Source organism: Cyprinodon tularosa, unplaced genomic scaffold (genome assembly GCF_016077235.1).
Source record: "Cyprinodon tularosa strain WSP-4 unplaced genomic scaffold, ASM1607723v1 ctg342, whole genome shotgun sequence".
Lineage (NCBI taxonomy): Eukaryota > Metazoa > Chordata > Actinopteri > Cyprinodontiformes > Cyprinodontidae > Cyprinodon > Cyprinodon tularosa.
This window is the reverse complement of record NW_024039055.1, coordinates 1,213,653-1,234,215: the sequence shown is the minus strand read 5'-3', so window position 1 is coordinate 1,234,215 and position 20,563 is coordinate 1,213,653. Positions and strand designations below refer to the sequence as shown.

At 38.3% G+C, this 20,563-nt stretch overlaps 1 protein-coding gene across 1 annotated transcript; it reads left to right on the top strand.

Moving 5' to 3' along the window:
- The first annotated feature begins 116 nt into the window (after positions 1 to 116).
- Positions 117 to 19,545, top strand: LOC119789607 (hexokinase HKDC1-like). Its single transcript, XM_038294578.1, has 21 exons — positions 117 to 346; positions 4,239 to 4,401; positions 4,507 to 4,664; positions 4,771 to 4,893; positions 5,014 to 5,109; positions 5,554 to 5,653; positions 7,151 to 7,334; positions 7,440 to 7,595; positions 7,680 to 7,913; positions 8,817 to 8,958; positions 9,065 to 9,218; positions 9,350 to 9,489; positions 9,659 to 9,778; positions 9,881 to 9,976; positions 12,943 to 13,042; positions 13,285 to 13,382; positions 13,454 to 13,617; positions 13,696 to 13,851; positions 13,952 to 14,039; positions 17,744 to 17,889; positions 17,990 to 19,545. The coding sequence occupies exons 1-21, from the start codon at positions 284 to 286 to the stop codon at positions 18,123 to 18,125; spliced, it is 2,817 nt and encodes a 938-aa protein (XP_038150506.1). The 5' UTR covers positions 117 to 283; the 3' UTR covers positions 18,126 to 19,545.
- The last annotated feature ends 1,018 nt before the right edge of the window (positions 19,546 to 20,563 follow it).

The following is a 20,563-nucleotide window of genomic DNA, read 5'->3' as shown; positions in this document are numbered from 1 at the left end:
GTCTAAAATGGCATCTAATGGTAGCAAAGAATCCATAGTCCATAAAGGAAGGCGGTGGCGGGCCACGTGTGATGGTAAGTGCACAGGTAGCCATGATGAAGAGGTGGTTGGCTTGTTAATCATTGAGTTGGTGCAGAGGTTGATCGCCGCTCAGAGGATGTGCAGCAACAACGTTTATTGGACAGTTTTTTAACTATTATTTCAGTCTGTTTTTTTCATTCTTAGCGCACTGATAGCTGCACACTTGAGACAAAAATCCATTTTGTGTTCTGCCTGTTTAAAGATGTTAGCTGTTCATCTAGTTTCATTTTTCTTCTCCAAACTTCAGGAGGATCCTACTAAGAAGGTAAGAGTTATTTGAATTATTACAAAGAGGTAAATCTTAATCATAGGCGTTGCTTAAGCTGTTGAAATCAATTTATTCCAGGTCTATCAAGTCTTCCTTTCCTTGTAGTTCACACCTTAAGAGGAGATTCTCTTATTTTGACTTTGAGAATAAATCCCAAACATGTATCCTATAAATAATTCTTGAAATTCAAATATATTTCCTTACATTTTCATTAAATCTAGGTTAAATGCATACCAGCAAACTGAAATTAAACGTAACAGTAATAATCAGTTATTGTGGTCCTTAGCAATCATTAACACATTTCTCTCAAAGCTGCTGTACACCTCTGTCCCACAGGGACAAAGTTCTGACACTCCCTGTAATGATGCATACATTGAAAGTCAAGCAGCGATAGGACATTAGAAAATACTGGATACTAAGATACTCAGTGAAACATATCCTGATATTTAGATGTTAAGAGCCTATGTCTACATTTTGCTCTGAATTGTATCTTATTTTGCCATTTTTTCTGTTTACTTAGCAAAAATAATAAAGCTCTAGGTTTACTTTAATTCATTCTTTGATTATTTCTTGTTAATGACTATTAAATGAGCCACTGCAGCAACCGGTGGCTCAATATTTTCTCTGTTTATTATAATAAAGCATCCTGACTACTTTTACAACCACATATTATTTGATTAACCATTTCTTCTCTGATTAAGATTAGATTAAAACATTAAAATACTAATTACATTAGCAAGAGAATATGCATTATATTCACACCATTAAATCTAAAGGGAGCAAAAAGAAATTGGTTGGTTATGGCTTTTAAACTCAAGATCACAAGTTCTTGAAACTAAAAGTCAGACTATGTCATAGTTCGAGAATAATAAGTCTATAAATACGTATCTGCAGTGATCTAAATATCAAAATAGGGTATTAATACCGCTTCAACATTTTGTCACTTAGGAACCAAAATATATAATGTGTTTTATCATTTTTATGTGATAGAGCAACATGGATGTCTACTTTATGGTTTATTTTAATACTGAACAAAAAAATCTGGTTTTACTGCATATATAAAATGAATAAAACATTGTGTAGCTCCCTTATGCATGCAGAGGTTACACTGTAGGTCGATTTGTTGTCATTCAGGCTGCAAGTACATTTCTCCCATTCTCTGCAGAATAGTTCTAGCTCTGTCAGCTTGCATGGAGGGTTATTTTAAACATCTCTTTTCAAGCTATAGATTCTAGATTTAGGTCTAAACTTTGACTGGGCCAATCTAACACACGATATGCTAGATTTCAGTCAGTGCTAACCATACCTGAGCTTGAATTATTTTCATTTTTTTTTAAACCTGACCTTAATACTGCATTAAATTTTAAGTTGTAGTTGGCCAGGTGTCATTTTCTTGTCCTCAGCTTGTCCATAATTCTGAAGCTCATCTCATGACTGTAATTTTACACATTTCACTGGTTTAATCCTGTCTTATCTTAAAGTTATCTTGCTGACCTATAAAATGCCACAGGACCTTGCACCTTTATACCTCTATGACCTAGTTCAGCATTGCCTTTCTTCTCAGGCACTTGGATCATCTGATTAGCTGCTTGGGTCCTAAAATCTAGTCTAACAGTTAGAGGAGATCAGACTTTTTCAGTCTCAGCTGAGTCCTGGAAAATTCTCTCTTTCAATATTGGAAAGGCTTCTTCACTTTCATTTTTTAGGTATCTATTAAAAACAAAATATTTTCCAACTTGTTTTATGTCTAGTTCTCTTATGATGTCTTTAGATCACATGTAACACATTAAATGAAACTGCAGTCTTTACCTTTTGTTGTATAAAACTTTAGTAACAATCTGTTGTTTTAAATGTGATTTATAAATTTGATTTGAACAATGAACTGAACAGGAATCAGCATGGATTCTCTTTATTGGAAGGGTCAGAGCAGACTGAGGAGACAAATCTGGACTGCAGGGGTGGTGCAGTTTGCTTAAGTTATCAGAAGAAGTGGTTTGATAAGCTCACCATGAAGGCAGTGTCTCAGATAAAAGTCTATTCTACTGACAGATGTCATTTTCCTGAATGAGAAAGAGAAATGCTCCAAAGCTCCACCCCTTTATGTCCGGTATCATTGAAAAGTCATAAATATGTTCTGCAGATAGCAAAATAAGATATTCAGGTTTATTAATGTCCTCTACAGAGGACAGATATGAATTACTGATAGTCAGGAGGTTAAATAATGTTACACGACAGTTGCATTTATACTGATATCAAATCACAAACAGGAGGATTTTTTTAAATACTAAATCAATGTCTATTTTCCTCATTAGTATTAGAGTAAATGAGGCTGAATCACATTTATGTGGCACCCGAGAGGTGCGATCATCTTTAAAAAAAACATAAAAACCAAACAGACTGCGGCGATTGTGAGCAGGGCCTTAAAAAGTTTAATAGATTAAAAGTTCAATAATTTACGTAAAAAGACGAGCTCGCTAAAAGTGTTCAATAAAATACGTTAAAAGGAAAAAGATAAAAAAAAAGATAGATAAAAGAGAAAAGATTAAAAAGAAAGATAAAAATCCAGATGGTGGAGAGCAGCAGAGTCAATGGGGAAGTCTGTTAAAAGACGCGCACTTGGCGGGTATAATGGAGGGCACCGTCCACCCCAGCGCTGGGTCCTCGTTTCGGCACGCTGCGCGTGTGGGCCTCTCCAGCGTAGCTGGCCTGCGAGGTCTCCTCCAACACGCGCCTCTCGCCAGCGTGCCTCTGCGCCTCGCTCCATGACGGGCCTCTCTGCACCCCGCTCCGGTGAGCGTCTCTCCGGCGTGCGTCCTTGCACCTTGCTCCGGTGCGCGTCCCTGCACCTCGCTCGCTCCGGTGCGCGTCTCTCCGGCGCGCTCCTCTCCGGTGCGCGTCTCTCTGTCCGGTGCGCGTCTCTCTCTCCGGTGCGCGTCTCTCTCTCCGGCGCGCGTCTCCCTCTCCGGCGCGCGTCTCTCTCTCCGGTGCGCGTCTCTCTCTCCGGTGCGCGTCTCTCTCTCCGGTGCGCGTCTCTCTCTCCGGTGCGCGTCTCTCCACCTCGCTCCGGCGGGCCTCCTGCCGTCAGTCCCCAAGGCTCTCCCGCTGCTTCCCTCTCACTCGCTCCGTCCGGCTCCCTCCAAGATCGGCCTTCCCCAACCAAACCTTCCCATGTCCGGTGTCTGTCCCTCCAACCAAGCAGCTGCCCTTTTTTAAATCAGCGTCCCAGTCGGCACGCTGCTTAGTTGATTGGGAACACCTGTGCCGTTGTGGGCGTGTCCAGGTGTGTGTGGCAATGTGGCCTCCAAACAAAATCCAAAAAAACACGCAACACACAAAATTGAAAACAAGCAAACAAGTTCAAAAATAAAGAAAATCCAAAATTAGAAAACATGCAACAACTTAACAAAAAGGCCACATTACCACATTTACAACGCATTTATTCTCTAATTTTAATTTAAAAAAGAAAATGGCATTTAAGATTTGTGGTTGTAATATGACAAAATGTGAATATATTCAAGAGTTAGAAATATTTTGAAGCTATAGATCCCCTTGTATAGTTAAGATGCAGGTTTAATGTGGTCTGATGTAATGTATTTTATGGTGCAATTATTATCTATTGGATAATTATTTCCCTGCATCTCTATTATGTAAGATATTGGACATAAATCTAATAAATATCTGTTAAGAGAGGCTTAATATAATACTTATGCCATGAAGGTTGAAAATATGCTTTAAATGAACAAAAAAAATATTTTTCGTCTTTATTTTAATTGTAATTTGCTGTTTTTCCACTTTTTTTCTCCAGTCTTATTGAAAAAAAAAAAGAATCAGTTCAGCATAGTTTCTTTTTACTTAGCTGATTTTCTCCCCTCTGCTTTTACCTTCAAAGGTGGACAGGTTCCTGCATGCGATGCGTCTCCATGACGATCGGTTAAGTGACATCTCAAAACGTTTTCTGGCTGAAATGAAGAAAGGCCTTTCAGCAGAAAGTACTGCAGCTGCAGCAGTGAAAATGCTACCGACACAAGTTCGCTCCACTCCTGATGGATCAGGTTGTACATCTTAGTTTAATTTACATGTATAAACCACTGAACTGTGGGGGAAAAACCAAAACAAAAAACAGCAGCAGGTGACTGACATGTTTTGTTTCTCTGCAGAGAAAGGAGAGTTTCTGGCTCTAGATCTTGGAGGCTCCAACTTTAAGGTTCTTAGAGTTAAAGTCAGAGAGGATGTAGGAATAAAAAAGGGAGGAGTAGAGATGGAGGAGAAGACTTATCCGATACCAAATGAGCTGCATGCCGGGAAAGCTGCTGAGGTAAAAACAAAAAAACCCACAGATTTGGTTGCAAACAGAGCAGAAGGTGAGGCCTTTTTTCTTTATATTCCAATTCTATCTTCTTTGTTTTATTTTTCATTTGTAGTTATTCGACCATGTCTCAGAATCTCTGAAGGATTTTCTGCATGAAAAGAATATCAGTCCATCAAATAAACATCTGTTAGCCTTTACCTTCTCTTTCCCCTGTGAGCACCCTAGTTTGGATCAGGTAGGACATCCTTCATCCCAACATTTGATTTTTTTTGTCCAGCTGTGTAATTTACTCCTCTAGTTTTCATCCTCATTTATTTCTTTTTTCCCCTTCTAACTTATTCTATTTGCTCTGCAGGGATTATCCGTCAGCTGGGGAAAGAATTACAGAGTTCGGGGCCTTCAGGGGAAAGATGTGGTCCAGGCGCTTAAAGAGGCTATTGGCAGAACTGGGGTATGACACAAATGTCCTCCACCAGCTGTTGGGCTTGATGCTGAATGTCCAAAAAGGCCCTCAGAGACAATATCTAGCAATATTTACTTTATCTTTTAGTAGGTTTCTTTAATATAGTCATATCCCCTATCATAATGAACTACAACAGAATCAAAGAGCAGATCTATTTCAATTATTTTTTCCAAATCTGAAACGGAACTAGATTACTTTTACATAAAGAGATATTTTATAAACCTACTTCAATGATGTGGCATACAGCAGATGAAAACTCAAAATGTATCCAAACAACAAAATATCAAGCAGAAGTTTTATGGCACAACTTGACCACTTGAGTAAAATAAATTCCCATGAAATTAACCACGTAGCCTATTCTTTGCATGCTTAACCATTATAGGCATATGCAGACCTTTTCCATGAGGTATCTTTACCTCCTAAACCCTGCAGGATATGGACGTAGAGGTCCTGGCGATGGTTAATGACACCGTGGCGACCATGATGACCTGTGGATTTGATGACCAGTGTTGTGAAGTAGGACTCATCATTGGTGAGAATATTTTCATTGGTCCCCTTCTGATCAAACAGCGCCTTTTAACTGTGTTCAAATATAATCCACTTATTCGCTGCACTTTTCTATTGTTTTATTACAAGTCATGCAATACTTTTTTGTCTAAATTTAGGCTGATCAAATATGATCAAGTAAGCTGTTATCACCAAACACACCAACCTTAAATCTGAGGGAAGATAAAGGTTATATTTTTCACTGGTTTGATATAATTTTTTTATTTTATTGCTAGTTTTTTGTTATAGATCCTGGCTGTTTTGTTTTCCTGTTTTGTTTGTCCTATTAGAGTATGTCTATTTTGTGGAGAGTTGATGCAGCAAATTGACTTCCTCCTGCTTCACAGCACAGCCTTAAATAATATGCTTTAATACAGATGTGAAAATATTGCTTCAGCTATAAGACAAATTTAATAAAACAACTCCCTCTAGTGGTTTTTTGTGGCTATCCTTGTATATTTTCTGTTTGTAATTCAAAGGACAAAGTGCAGTGCTTTTTTTAATGTTGTTGGCAAAATAGATATCTGTAAGGCAAGTTTATTTATAGCACAATTCAGTACTGAGGGCTTTACATGAATGGAACAGGAAAGCAGAATAAAAGGGGGTGGAAATAAAAACATGATAAAAGCAGGTAATAAAGTAAATAATGCAGTTGGACTACAAATATGAACTAATAAAACTTAACAGTTAACAGTTTAACCTCAAAAGTCAAGTATAGCTCTAAACAAATGGGTTTTTAACTTTGACTTTTAAAGTCTTGTGGAAGTCTGTTCCAGATAAGTGGAGCATACAGTAGGAACTAAACCTGCTTGGATAGAGGGATAAAGGGAAGTTTATACTTTATATAATATCTATATAATATACTTTATATTATACTTTTATATATCATAACATAACATTTTCCAAATTGGGAGAAAATAGACTTAGATTAAAATAGACGGCTTTGGCTGTTTTATGTTGCAAAAATAACTGGGGAGTGGTGACCTAGTGATTAGGGCATAGGGCTTTGAATCCAGAGGATGTGAGTTTGAAACCCACTCCCACAGACTGCTACCCTGGTTCCCTGAGCAAGGTCCTTAACCACTGATTGCTCCCAAAGGTGCTGCACAGTGGCAGCCCTCTGCTCCCCAAAGGAGACGGGTTGAATGCAGAGAGTTGATTTCTCCATTGTGAGATCAATAAAGTTCAATTTATTTTTATTTTAACTCAATCTGTGTTTGCTTTGGGATAAGCACCTCTGTTGTATGGGTTTATATTTAGAGTCTTTGCCCAGTGTTAAGTCTTTTGGGACCACTTACAGGTTTTCCTCTGTGATTTCAATGTGTTGAGCTCCATCCATCTTCCCATCTACTCTCATCAGGTTCTTTGTCGCTGCTATAGAAGTGCATCCTCATAGAGCAGCTGCACTTATAGTGAGATTAAAGGAGTACAAAGCCATCCAAGGCTCAGGATGTAGATCAAATGTGTGTGTTTGTGTGCGTAGGAACTGGTACCAATGTCTGCTACATGGAAGAGCTGCGTCACATCGACCTGGTGGAAGGAGATGAGGGCCGGATGTGTGTGAACACTGAGTGGGGGGGGTTTGGAGATGATGGGGCTTTGGATGATTTCATTACAGAGTTTGACAGAGATGTTGATGCAGCCTCCCTCAACCCTGGACAACAAACGTCAGTGAAACCGTTTTGTTTTTGTCTCTGATGCTTCATAGAATGTTTAACACCTTTTGACCCTTTTGACCTCTGTTCTAAAATGATATTTCTAATGTTTTATAGATTTGAGAAGATGGTCAGTGGGATGTATTTGGGAGAGCTGGTGAGGCTGGTTGTTTTAAAGATGGCTAAACTGGGACTGCTGTTTGATGGGCGTGTGTCCGATGCCCTGAGGACCAAAGGGAATATAACCACTGCAGATGTAGCAGCGATGGAGGAGTATGCAGACATCATGTCTCCTCTTCAGAGCATCTGACAACTTTAAGAACTCCAATCTTTTATGTATCTTTTTTTTTTCTTTAGGAACAGAAATGGTCTGAAAAACACCAAGGACATTTTGACTCGCCTTCATTTGAGTCCTTCACCTGACGACTGCATCGCTGTTCAGCACGTCAGCACCATCGTCTCCTTCAGGTCCTCCAATCTGGTGGCTGCCGGGCTGGCAGCCATCTTAACTCGGATCAGGCAGAACCGGAATTTGAGAGGATTGAAAATCACAGTAGGCGTTGATGGTACTCTATACAAAACGCACCCACAGTAAGTCTTCGCAGAGACCTCATTATCAACATTTATGGAGTAGATCAGTTTATAACTGCAAATAAATTGGCAATGAAAACTAAATATTAAAAAACAACAACAAAAAAAAAACAATATTTTTTAGAGTATAATGATTCAACTTTGAAAAAATAAGCGTTTGTTTATCCAAAAGAGAAACAAGAGTCAAATCAAATCTACAGACAATTAATGAGGATTGCTTATATTTATTCATTGTGCCTCACATATTTACTGTTACATGCATTTTGTTTCCATTTTATAATTACTTTTAATAATAAATTCCAAAACCTATCATTTTTACATTTAACATTTAAGATTTAAAATGATTTAGACTGCTGCCTCCGCGACCCCATCCCGATAAAGGGGAAGTGGATGGATGGATGGATGGATGGATGGATGGATGGATGGATGGATGGATGGATGGAAATGATTGTTGAGTCCTTTATCATGACCCTTTAATTGTTTTTGTTTTGTTTTTGTTTTTTAATATAATTTTGATTTGCAGGAGATTGAGTCTTGCAAAAGCATTTGTACATCTTTAGCATTTTATTATTTTACTCCATCTGTTGCATTTAATTTGAATTTTATGCAGAATTCTCCTCCAACTTTTAATTTTTTTATATATATATTTATATATAAAACAAACCTGCAAAATATGTTTTGTTAAGGAGCTCTCTGGGCCACTATTTGGTAGAAGCAGCTTTTCCTGCAGGAATTTTGTTGTATGTCCCTCTGGGCTTAGCACCTCATGAGTTGGTCTGTCAAATTCATACTAAACTTAAAAGCTGTGAACAACTTCCAGATTTTGCAGTGTTAAATCATCAGTCATATTTTTACCACCTCAGAATTGCTGCTTTTCTTACAAAAACCTCTATACTTTTTCAGGTATCCTAAACGCCTTCATAAAGTTGTGCGGCGGCTGCTTCCCGATTGTCAGGTCAGGTTTGCTCTCTCAGAGAGTGGTAGCAGCAAAGGTGCCGCCCTGGTGGCAGCAGTAGCTCAGCGTCTGACATCACAGAGAAGAAGGGTGAGAATGTCCTCTAAAAGCATGAACATTTGTCTTTACAGGTGAACTAAAAATGCTCCTCCTTTGTATTGTTGAGATATGACAAGCTTTAACTCTATTACCAAAGGTGGATGAGGCGCTGTCTCTCTTCAGACTAAACCAGCAGCAGCTGCAGCTGGTAAAATCTAGGATGAGAGAAGGGCTGGAGGCTGGGCTCAGGGGTAAAGGCTGCACAGTAAAAATGCTTCCCTCCTTTGTATACCACACACCAGACGGCACAGGTATGAAAGCAAACTTTACCTCACCTGTTTTAAAGTTGTTGTTCCCTCCATCATCTTCCCCTCAGCTGAAACCTGACTCCACTTCTGCTGTAAAATAGTCGGTTCATAATGAAATACATTTTGTGCTTCAGAAAATGGAAATTACCTTGCTTTGGATCTTGGAGGGACAAACTTCAGAGCTATGCTTGTGAGATTCAAAAGACATAAATCCCAACTTTACCATAAGATTTATACCATTCCGCTGGAGATAATGCAAGGAACTGGAGAAGAGGTGAGACAGCCTTCATACCATTATATTCAAATACTTCAAACAAAATCATAAGACAGAAGAATCAGCTATAAATATCAGTTTGTCCAAATAAGTTACAGCAGTTACAGCAGAGAAAAATATCTATCTACGTTCAGTGATATCTGAAATGTCTTTTTCTGGTTGGCTTCAGTTGTTTGACCACTTGGCTCAGTGTGTCTGTGACTTCCTGGACTACATGGGGCTGAAGAAGGCATGTCTGCCTGCTGGCTTCACCTTCTCTTTCCCTTGTGAGCAGTCTGGTATTAATAAAGTAGGTTTTTAGCCTTTTCTAAAATAAAAGAATCCAGGATTATTTTGCCTATTTAAATTTGCCTGAATCAAATGCTTGCATTGATTATTTTTTTTTATTTAGGGCACCCTGGTAAGCTGGACTAAAGGCTTCAAGGCCACAGACTGCGTAGGACAGGATGTTGTTTTCATGCTCAGAGATGCCATCAAGAGACGAAACGTGAGTCTAGATGCTAAAACCTCTAGGAAAAAATTTAAGGTTTAACACAAAAGGGGAAAGCATAGATTTTCCGTCTTTTTTATATTCAATAATAGAATGAAGCCCTTTGAAATGTCCTGTGGTGTTTGTGTGTATACCCATTTATATAATTCCTGTGTGCATATATCAGTGTGTATACATCCTGTCAAAAAATATGTGTGGAACTTTTTCATATGTTTTCAGATTTTTTGTTACTAACAATAACTTTGATCAACTGAATTTTGCTACATTTAATGATTTCTTTCTCAGGATATAGATCTACCTGCACATAGAGAGCAACATGTGTCTTCCCGTTGTTATTTCCAGAAACCTCAAACTGGTTTGACAGATATTGTCTTAAAGGTACACTATGCAACCGGTGTTGATTTTCCAGTGAGGCTCCCTCCAGAGGGCGAAAGTAAAAGTGCACTGTCGTAAATATGCACAGCTGTTCTCCTGGTTTCTCCGTCAAGCCAGGCGCGGTTGTTTTGAGCTTAGCAGCGAATGACTAACGCTGCGTCCACACTGGACGTAGCTGGCGCGACAGAAGCAGCGAGTTTACATGCAAAGTCAATGGTTGACGCGCTTCAAGGCGCAGCAAAAGGTCCCGCGGCGCGTTTTGAGCACCAGGCGCAGCGCGTCTGAGCAGCTGAAGCAGTGCGTCGGGTGCGTTTAACGCAGGGAGAGAGACACAGCGCTGATGATCACTCCTCTTAAACAGTTTATTGACGCCTAAATTAACTTAAAATGCAGAAATCTGCCGGCAGAATATGCAGTTTGGATTATTTAGATGAAAAACACCTACCAGCTGCCGTGGTGAACCACTGCTGATGAAGGGATCCATACTGTTGGCGCCCCGCTGGTATGTTGGGGTCTGAGCGGCTCCGACAGAAAACATATTGAAGGCAGGATGATAATCTGAATGAACTGACGGCACTGATTACGTTTTCAGGTGTATTTTCTCACTTAAACACATATTAAAACTACTTTATTCCCACTGATCACAGCAAATATAGCTGCAAGGCAGAGAAAGGATAGTGAAGCTCCGCCCAACGCGCCTCAGACACACTTTTGCAGCCAGAGCAGCAAAGCTGCTTCAGCCGCGCGTCAGAACTAACTGGTACAAGCAGCAAAAAGGAAGCAGCAGACGCGATTTTGCTGCTTTTGCTGCGTGAACGTAGCATAACTGCACAAAGATTGCCACTGTGCTAGCAACGAGCATGCTTTTAACTGGGGGGTGTAGCAGTTCTCGCCGTAAAGCAAGACTGACTCTCACGAGACTTCTGAGCCTGTGGGTGCGGGTCGGTGCTCCTGCAATTGCAAGTGCGGTATTTCCCCCACAGACCACCAGGGCGGCCGAGAATACCTTTGTTCAACCTGAAATGACTCATTTAGTCATCCATAACGTTATGGAACACATTAATTAACTGAAAAATGTTGCATAGTTTAAAACCATAATTTTCAAACGCTTAGTTATTTTTATTTATTTTTTTTTACAGTGTCCTGTCTGGCAATGTGGCAATAAGAATAATTGTCTTGACGCCAAAAAGAGCCCAACAGATTTTACTTTCACAAGTGGAGCAGTATGGCAATTGCCATATAGCTCCACTTGTTTCATGCATATAAATTTGCTTTATTATAATTACGCAGGGAGTTTTACAGTTTATATGGACACTGCAATATAAATAGAGCAGAAAAACAGAAGAAGAAAAGGAAAAAAGAAAAAAAAGAGAAAATATGAAAGAAAGAAGAGATAGAAAGGAGATAATGACAAAACATTTTCAGTCTGCTTCATCACCTGTAACGAGATGAAAAAAGAACAGCACAACGGAAAGACATGGTACAAGACATACAATAAAGCAACACCTTTAAACTATTGCTAAAGTAATATTATTAAGTCTGACATGTACTCTGTGTTACCTGAAGATATGAATGTGGGGTTTCTGTATGGAAGTGAATCTCTGAGTACCAAATGAATATTATAACTAAGCAAACGCTTTGTTATAATATTCATTTGGATTTTGTGTTGGACCTGAACTGGGTTATGGTTTGATCAAAATCACTCATTGCAGCTCTGACTGCATCTCTGGGGTTGGTTTTGTCTTAGTGGGAGGCGACGGTCTTCACTTCTCTGAAGACTTTCGCATCTTTTAACAGATTTATCCCCTGATTCTAATGTAGTAACTCCACCAATTACCCCATCAAGCCTGCTTTTGTTGTAGGAAAAAGCATCACCACAGCATGATACAGCCATCTCCATGTTTCATATTGAGGATGAAAATTGTTTTCCCCCACAAATAGACATGTTCTGTTTGGACAGAAGCAGCCTGTCTTTTTAGCAGGATCTATTTTCAAATGATGGGCAGTTTTCTAAAGAATTTTCTTTTTACTTTTGAGCCCCTACTTAATTTTATTTAAAATTTAGATGATAGAGATGTAGAGATATCTACATAAAAGCTGTATTTATGCTGAGGTTACATAACACATAAGGGGTCTTTTGGTTGTTCTGGATTTTCTTCAGGGGCATTGAATAAAAGGGGACCAAATATAAATTCAAACTACTCTCTTCTTTTCTTTGTTGGTGAAAATATTTGAAAACCTTTATTACAATTACTTCTACTTTATGTCCATCTATCATGACATCAGAATAAAATAGTTATCCACTGCTGCATATCTTTCTCCCTCTTTCTAAACCTTATTTTTATTTTAGACCTTTTAAAATCATAAAAATGCCAATGCCAAAATGAAAAAAAAAAAAGTTTTAGAAATGTGACAGTATTTTAACCCTTTAATGTCTTTGTCCAACCCCAGCCTGCATTTTCCTGTGAAAATGATGTCCTGTTTAGTTGACCAGGGTGTTAAAGGGCTAAAATATACTTTCAAGGGCATGAATATGTTTGCAAAGCAAACCTAATTCAGTTTATGATGATTCCTGTTTGTGTCTCCAGGAGTTTGACCTGGACATTGTTGCATTAGTAAATGACACGGTTGGGACTATGATGAGCTGCGCCTATGAGGATCCTCAGTGTGAAATTGGAATGATTGCAGGTATGTCACACTATCTTGGAGGTGGATAGCAGCTCTGGAGTCTCTACAGAGACCATTTTTATCAGTCTTTGAGACTGTGATCATGAAAGCATGAAGGTTTATAGACAGGCATGAGTGGGAAATCTTAGCTCTGAATTCAACCTAGACAATTTAAGAGGCAGTATCCAAAAGAAATATTATAACGTGTTTCTATTGAGAAGAAGTAAACTTTGGTTCAAGTCGATGATGCTCTATGGTTTCAGGAACAGGATCAAACCTCTGCTACATGGAGGAAGTGAAGAACATTGAAAAGCTGAAACAGGGCCATGGCACCGCAAAGAAAGACAAAGAGCAGGAAGAGGTAAAGAAGCAGATTTAAGTAAATGTCAGAGCTAAAGTGATCATATTGGTGCTTTTGCTTCCACTCTGCAGAACCATGCGATGAAGCCAGAGAAGTCAAATGTGGAGGCTGACGAATCCAAAATGTGCATAAACACAGAGTGGGGCGGTCTGGGTGACGACCACTGTCTGGATGACATCATCAATCCTTATGACGCAGAGGTGGATATACACTCAGTAAACCCGGGAAAGCAAAGGTGATCAAATATCCCCCAATCTTTACTGTACTCCTTTAAGCAACAGAAACAAGTCATTTCCCTTTGCTTCATGTTTAGGTTTGAAAAGATGACCGGTGGGATGTACCTGGGTGAAATTGTCAGACAGGTTTTACTGGATCTCACCAGACGAGGACTACTGTTCAAAGGACATGTCACCGAACCATTAAAAACCCCTGGGATATTTGAAACAAAATATCTTTCACAAATAGAGAGGTAGAAAAATCTGTTTACGAATATTCCAGATACATTCCCTTTTTCCTAGCTTCACTTGTGTTAAATTAAACATTTGCTGCTCTGTGTTTCCTTTGCCAAGTGATCGCTTGGCTCTGCTGCAGGTCAGATCTATACTGCAGCGGCTGGGGCTGCGTGGCACAAGTGGCGACAGCATTATTGTCAAAGAGGTAGGAAGCTAAAATGCAACGAGTCAAAGCCATGTTTAATGGCTGTAGAAGGTCACAGACCTTTACTCAATGACATTTTTTTTTTATTTATAAAAGACTATAAGTATCTTTAGAGACTCTGACATTCCCATTAGTAGTTTGTCATAATGCTGAGAAAACACACTTTGACCGTTGGTAAATAGAATGTCTTCCTATTGTTGTTTGGTTAAATTGAACTTTAAATGTGGTGCAAAATGATTGAAATTGTCAACAATCAAAAAGAGAACATCCAACGTTTACACCTTTTCCCTCTTAGCTCCAATAAAGGTTTAACAAGAAACAGAGACGGAATAGAATAGAATAGAATAGAATAGAATAGAATAGAATAGAATAGAATAGAATAGAATAGAATATCCCTTTACTGTCCCACAATGGGGAAATAGTGGATGAGTTTGGGCCTACAGTTAGGATGACCAGAAGGTGGCAGCAACAATCTAGTTTTATAATTTGTATTTATACACTCATTTAAGATCAATGTAATTGAAATTACATATATAATGATGTAATAAACTGTTCATGATAGCATTTCCTTATTTTAGGGAGCGATTTGTTGTTTTGTTTTTCTTTTCTCGTCACTGAAACAGCTGTCTGATGGAAACTTTTCTTCCTGTTGTTTGAATGAAGCAACAAACTGATCCCCCCCTGATGGAAAGATATGCAGGCAGAGCTTTGTGGATTATTTTCAAGTCCCAGTGGGTTACATATAGGGTTTAGGACTTTTCCATTAAAGCCCCCACCAAGTGGAATCCTTTTGCTCTCCTCACACACTTCCTTAAAAATTTCCTCCTTCTTTTTTTATTTTATTTTGGCAAGTATTTCAACTCCCCTTTAAAAACAAGAGTTTGATAGATAGGCTTAGAGCAACATAGCCTAGCTTTGGGACTATTATAATACATCCCCTCAAATACTTGGATTTTACTTTAGTTCTTTTGTTGTCTCTGTCCTTATCTTTCTATTTTATTTTATTTTATTGCTGTTTATTTAACTAAATATGACTCCATGGAATCTCTGGTATTTTTTTTTGTTTTGTTTTGTTTTTTTTAAACCTGGGGTCATATTTGATTATTTCACTGGCGCCTTAAGACCAGATTAGGGTCTGGAATAGACTGACGGGATTTCTTATTTTACGACTCTTTATGCCTATGCATCCCTTTACTTCACACCACCCAGCTTTTCATAGTAGTGAAACTACAAAAAGGTCTTGGTGGAAAAAAATTGGCTCTAATGTTATTTTCTTTACCCCTGAAAAATTCCCCTTGAAGATGCTCACATGTATTGAAACGTTCCAAACTGAAGCCAGAGAAGAACAAAAAGAAAAATTTAAAAAAGGAAAGATGGACGAAGCTCACTAAAGGGGAAAATCTAATTGATTTTCATGCCTCATCTTTCAAAACAATTCCGAATTCCCTAACTATTAAGGACTAGGCTAATTTAACTTCATATGCATTTTATTATTTTTTTTCCAGGAAGGGGCATTTAAAATGCTATTATCTGATCTGATTAAAACTTAAGAAGGATCAATCTTTCCAGGTTTCCAGGGACTTAAAGGAAAGATTTTATTATTTGTTTATCATATTTCAAACTGGAAGGGAAATTTTTGGAAGTGTTTTCAAAGGTATTTCCACTATATATCCTTGCAGAAATAAGTTACTGGGTTCAAATTCCAGCTGAGGACGCTCTCTGCATCACATTTTACGTTTTCAAGATTGTGGTTTTACCTGGGCACTGCAGCTCTCTCCCTATAGCCCAAAACCTACTTGTTATGTCAGAGGGTCACTTTAAATGAACCCCAGGTCAGGTGTGTGTGTGTGTGTGTGTGTGTGTGTGTGTGTGTGTGTGTGTGTGTGTGTGTGTGTGTTTATCCTGTGGGTCTGTGTGTTGTACTGTGATAGACGGGTGGTCTGTCCTGAGCAATAGCCCCACCCTGGACAGCACACCCCAGGGTTTACATGAAGAAGCTTTTCAGCTTTCATGGGCATGTTGGCATTGGTCTTGAATATTCTTCACTGTGGGACCATTCTGCAGTGACATTTAATTGAGACCTTTTTAAACCCCTTACCAGGCTCTGATCCTACCCAGGTGTTGGTTCTCAAATTAAAAGAGTGAGTAGAGCACCAAGGAAAAGCCTAAGCATTAAACAAGGCAGACGCCTTTTAAAATGCAGAGTAATGATAAAAGTCATGAGAGATGCATTTTCGTGATTTTAGTAATTTTGAGCAGGAATAATTTATCTCTGGCAAAGAAAAGTTCTTTTATATAATTTTACCCCCCCCAAAGAAATGTAAAAAATAAGTATTTACACCAATCTTTTGTGTATTTTGTATTACTTGAATTACACTATCTCTTTTAAATGACAATACATATCCTAATGTTAGAGTAACATTCAGACTTTCATTAAAGTTTCTAATTTTTACAAAACTGTTTCTGTTCTGATCTTAAAGGCATCAGAAAATCCTGCTATGAATAAATAAAACATTATGTCTCTGCTCATAAGAATTACCCAAATGCTGAGCATCATTTTCATACAAATTTTTTTCTGGTGATTTCGAACAAATACTCTTAAATCAACACAGTATTCTCCTCTGGACTCTGCCACAATCAATACAATCTATTTAAAGTAAAACAAACTATAACTATTTTTAAAGCTTTTGGAATTTGTAAATGATCAAATTGAGATTACTTAGAAACAGTGGTGTCAAAAGTACACACATTTGTTACTTGAGTAGAAGTATAGATACTGCAGTTTAAAAACACTCTGGTAAAAGTTGAAGTATCAACTTGACCTCTTTACTCAAGTAAAAGTGAAAAAGTATGAGCTCCAACAACTACTTAAAGTATAAAAGTACAAAGAAACCCTTAAAAAACAGCTAGATGCCACTATATGAATTGAAAGCTAAATTTTTTGACTATTTCGAAAAATTCTTTGAGTTAGGGCCAAGGATGAGGGAGGTCTTATTGGTCTCCATCTCCCGATACGCTCTCGCCTGTGTCCGACCTTTCAGACATTTTGACATCTTTTTCTGAATCCAACATTGTAGCATGGCATAGACAATTCACGTTTGCAGTTTGAAGAACACCTGCTTGCTTCTGATGATTGCCTTTAACTAACCAATGAGTGTTTGCGTTATATGACTCATCCAATAGAAAGTACAGATAATTGTGTGAAAATGTAATGAGTAGCAGTCAGAAGTAGGAAGAAAAATAAGTAATTAAGTAAAGTATAGATATCTAAAAAGTGTGCTTAAGTACAGTAACAAAGTATTTGTGCTTTGTTACTTGAAACCTCTTCTTATAAAAGTAAATCTTTACCAAGTGTTTAAAATCACTCTGATGAAACCTCAACAGCCATCAAGGTCATATCCTCTGCATGTTGATGCCCTCTGTGTGGTTAGGAATTTGCTTTGACTAGATGGGCCCCCTGAGGCCATCCTGTAGTGGCCTTTATTGTGGGTCGGAGTTCAAACCCAGTCGAATGCAGGCCTCTTTTCTAGTTTAAACCTACAAAAATAGCCCACAGAGGTTAAAAGTTTGAACTTTTCAAAGCTTTTCTAAATAATTGTGCAACCTTATCTTGATGTTAAGTAATGACTTCTGTGTAGCTATCGTATCATCTGGCACAGCTGGTCACTTTTGCAATAAGGATAAGGGTTCTCGTTGTTGTGCAGGTGTGTGGAGCGGTGTCACGCCGTGCAGCTCAGCTGTGTGGTGCAGGAATGGCAGCAGTGGTGGATAAGATCAGAGAAGACCGCAGACTGGAGCGTCTGAGCATCACTGTGGGGGTAGACGGTGCTCTGTACAAACTGCATCCACAGTGAGTTACTCTATCACTGCTGCTGCATGAGTCATGTTTAAAAAGAGTCTCCAAACTGCCTCCTCAATGCTTTCTTTTTTGTTTCTCCTGCTGCTTGTAGTTTCTCTCAGGTCGTGAAAGAAACAGTAAGAGTTATGGCTCCTCAGTGCGATGTGACGTTCCTGCCGTCAGAGGAAGGCAGTGGGAAAGGTGCTGCCCTCATTGCAGCTGTGGTCCAAAGTATAAACAACATATAAACACTTAGAAAATGTAAGGCTGTCATTTACTTTGAATCAACACAGAATATGGAAGACCTGCAAGTGGAAAATAACTTCCTATGATAAATCATTTTTAAAAGATCTAGCTGTGTTAGAGTGTTTTTACATTTAACTGCAACTGTAACTTTGAGGATATTATGGGGCCTTATTTTCATATAGCAGTTTCTATTCTGATCAGCTTGTCCAGGTCAAGGCTAGATTAATATTTGCTCTTTCTGGAACTATTGGAAGGTCATGTGTTGCTGTTCAGATTCTAACTGGTCTTGTTTCCTCCCCAAAAAGTTGATCTTTTTATGGTTTAAACAAGAGGTCTTTGCAATAAACACACGCAGAGCTTCCTAAATTTACATATTTTTTTTTTTTTTTTACCTTTTTTCCCCATTACAGCCACAATAAGCAAAATGTGACCAAAATGTGATCAGTGTATTAAAATCAAATAGAAAGACAATTGCACATTGTTGTTTTTTTTATTTATTTTCATTTCACAAGGGAAAATTATTATTTTAGCCCATCTATAAGCCTGTTGTATGTCTCTACAGGCTTTGCAGAAAAACTGAATTATTGGAGAGTATGTAACATCTGTTTTCAAATTTACCAAATATGTTAGAATGGGTTTAGAGGTGGACTTTGTTTAGGCCCTTGTAATAATAATAATAATTGAACTTTATAGGAAAAATTTACTGCTGCATTTCACCCATCCCCTTGGGGAGCAGTGGGCTGCCATCGTGTGGCGCCCAGGGAGCAATCAGTGGTTAAGGGTCTTTGTTCAGAGATCTAGAGTGGAAGTCTGTGGGAGTGGGGCTTGAATTCAGAACCTCAGGATTCCAAGCTCTATGCCCTAAGCGCTAGACTGCCACTCCTCCAACCATGCTCTTTACTCTCCCATTTCAGGACTGGCTGGTGTGCTACGTTCAGGGTTGTTGTCTTGCTTGAAGGTGAAACTGAGCTCCAGTCTGAAGTCTTTTGCAGCCTCTAGCACAGGGGTGTTAAAATCCAGTCCTAGGGTGTCCTGACTTTTGCACACATGTCTCTGCTTCATCACACTTTGATTAAATAATTAGATCCTTTGCATAACTCTAGAATTTGATTTCAACTGAGGAGGTAATAAAGCCATTTGATTTCAGGTGTGGGACAAGGGAGATATCCAAAATCTCCAGGTTAGAGGTCCCCAAATACTAGAGTTTGACATTCAGATAATTCTTCACCTTGTAGCTCCATCCATTTTTTCATTTACTTTGCCCAGTTCCCCTGCCTCTGCTTAATAAATGCATCCCTATACTATGATCCCTTTACCACCATGTTTTACCAAATGGCTTAGGTCTTAAATGTGACTTTTAGGGTACGTTTTTTTTACACTATAAAGGGATTTCCATGTAGTCCAAAAGGTTATATTTGGGGTTTCATTTAGCATAGTTGAGTTTATATATATATATATATATATATGTATATATATATATGTATATATATATATGTATACATATATATATATATATATATATATATATATATATATATATATATATATATATATATATATGTATATATATATATATATATATATATATATATATATATATATATATATGTATACATATATATATATCCCCTGATTTCTATGTTGCTTTTTTCAGTTTCTGATGTTTTCTAACATGCATCCGAAGCCTTCAGAGTGTAGCTGTATGCACACTGAGATCAATCTGACACAGCAGGACTACATTTAACCAGGTTACATATGATGGCAGTTTACCAAACTGCATTCTATTAAGGTTGTCAGATTAAAGAGGACTAAATGCAGAAGCAAACCCAACGTTTTAGTTAATTCATTTTTTTTAAACTGTGAACTGTGAATTATTTTTCTCCCACTACATTTATTTTGTTTTTTGGACAAAACCCACCAAGCGCTAAAAAAAAAACAATAACAAAAAAATAAAAATAAACAAACATTAAAAGTTTCAAAAAATTTAGAAAGGATCATGCCTTTGCAGGGTACTATTTATTTTCCTGTAGATGTAAACTTTTAACCTGAGAATAAACTTTTGTCTTTTACCCCTATTTTGCTCCTTTGTTCCTCAAAGCACAGCTCCCCACTCGGTTATCATTAGAATGCTGTGGGAAATGTGTCAAAGCCACAGCTGCACTGCCACATGCCTCTGTTAGCTGTGCACTGATTAGACTCTCTAGTCTTCCTGATATGAGGCTTTGAGTTGTGGCTTTTAGACAGGGTTGGTACATAAATAGATTCTCATGCTTTCTAAGGTTAGCGATCCCTGTAAGAACAAGCTGCAAACAGCTTCAATGACATCCACTCTATGCCACTCAGTCAGTGTATTAACAAAGAAATGCTGCACTGGTGTAAAATCTGAATTCCAAGAGGGAGTTGTGATTCCCTATTTGTTAGTGTATGTATTTCCCTTTTT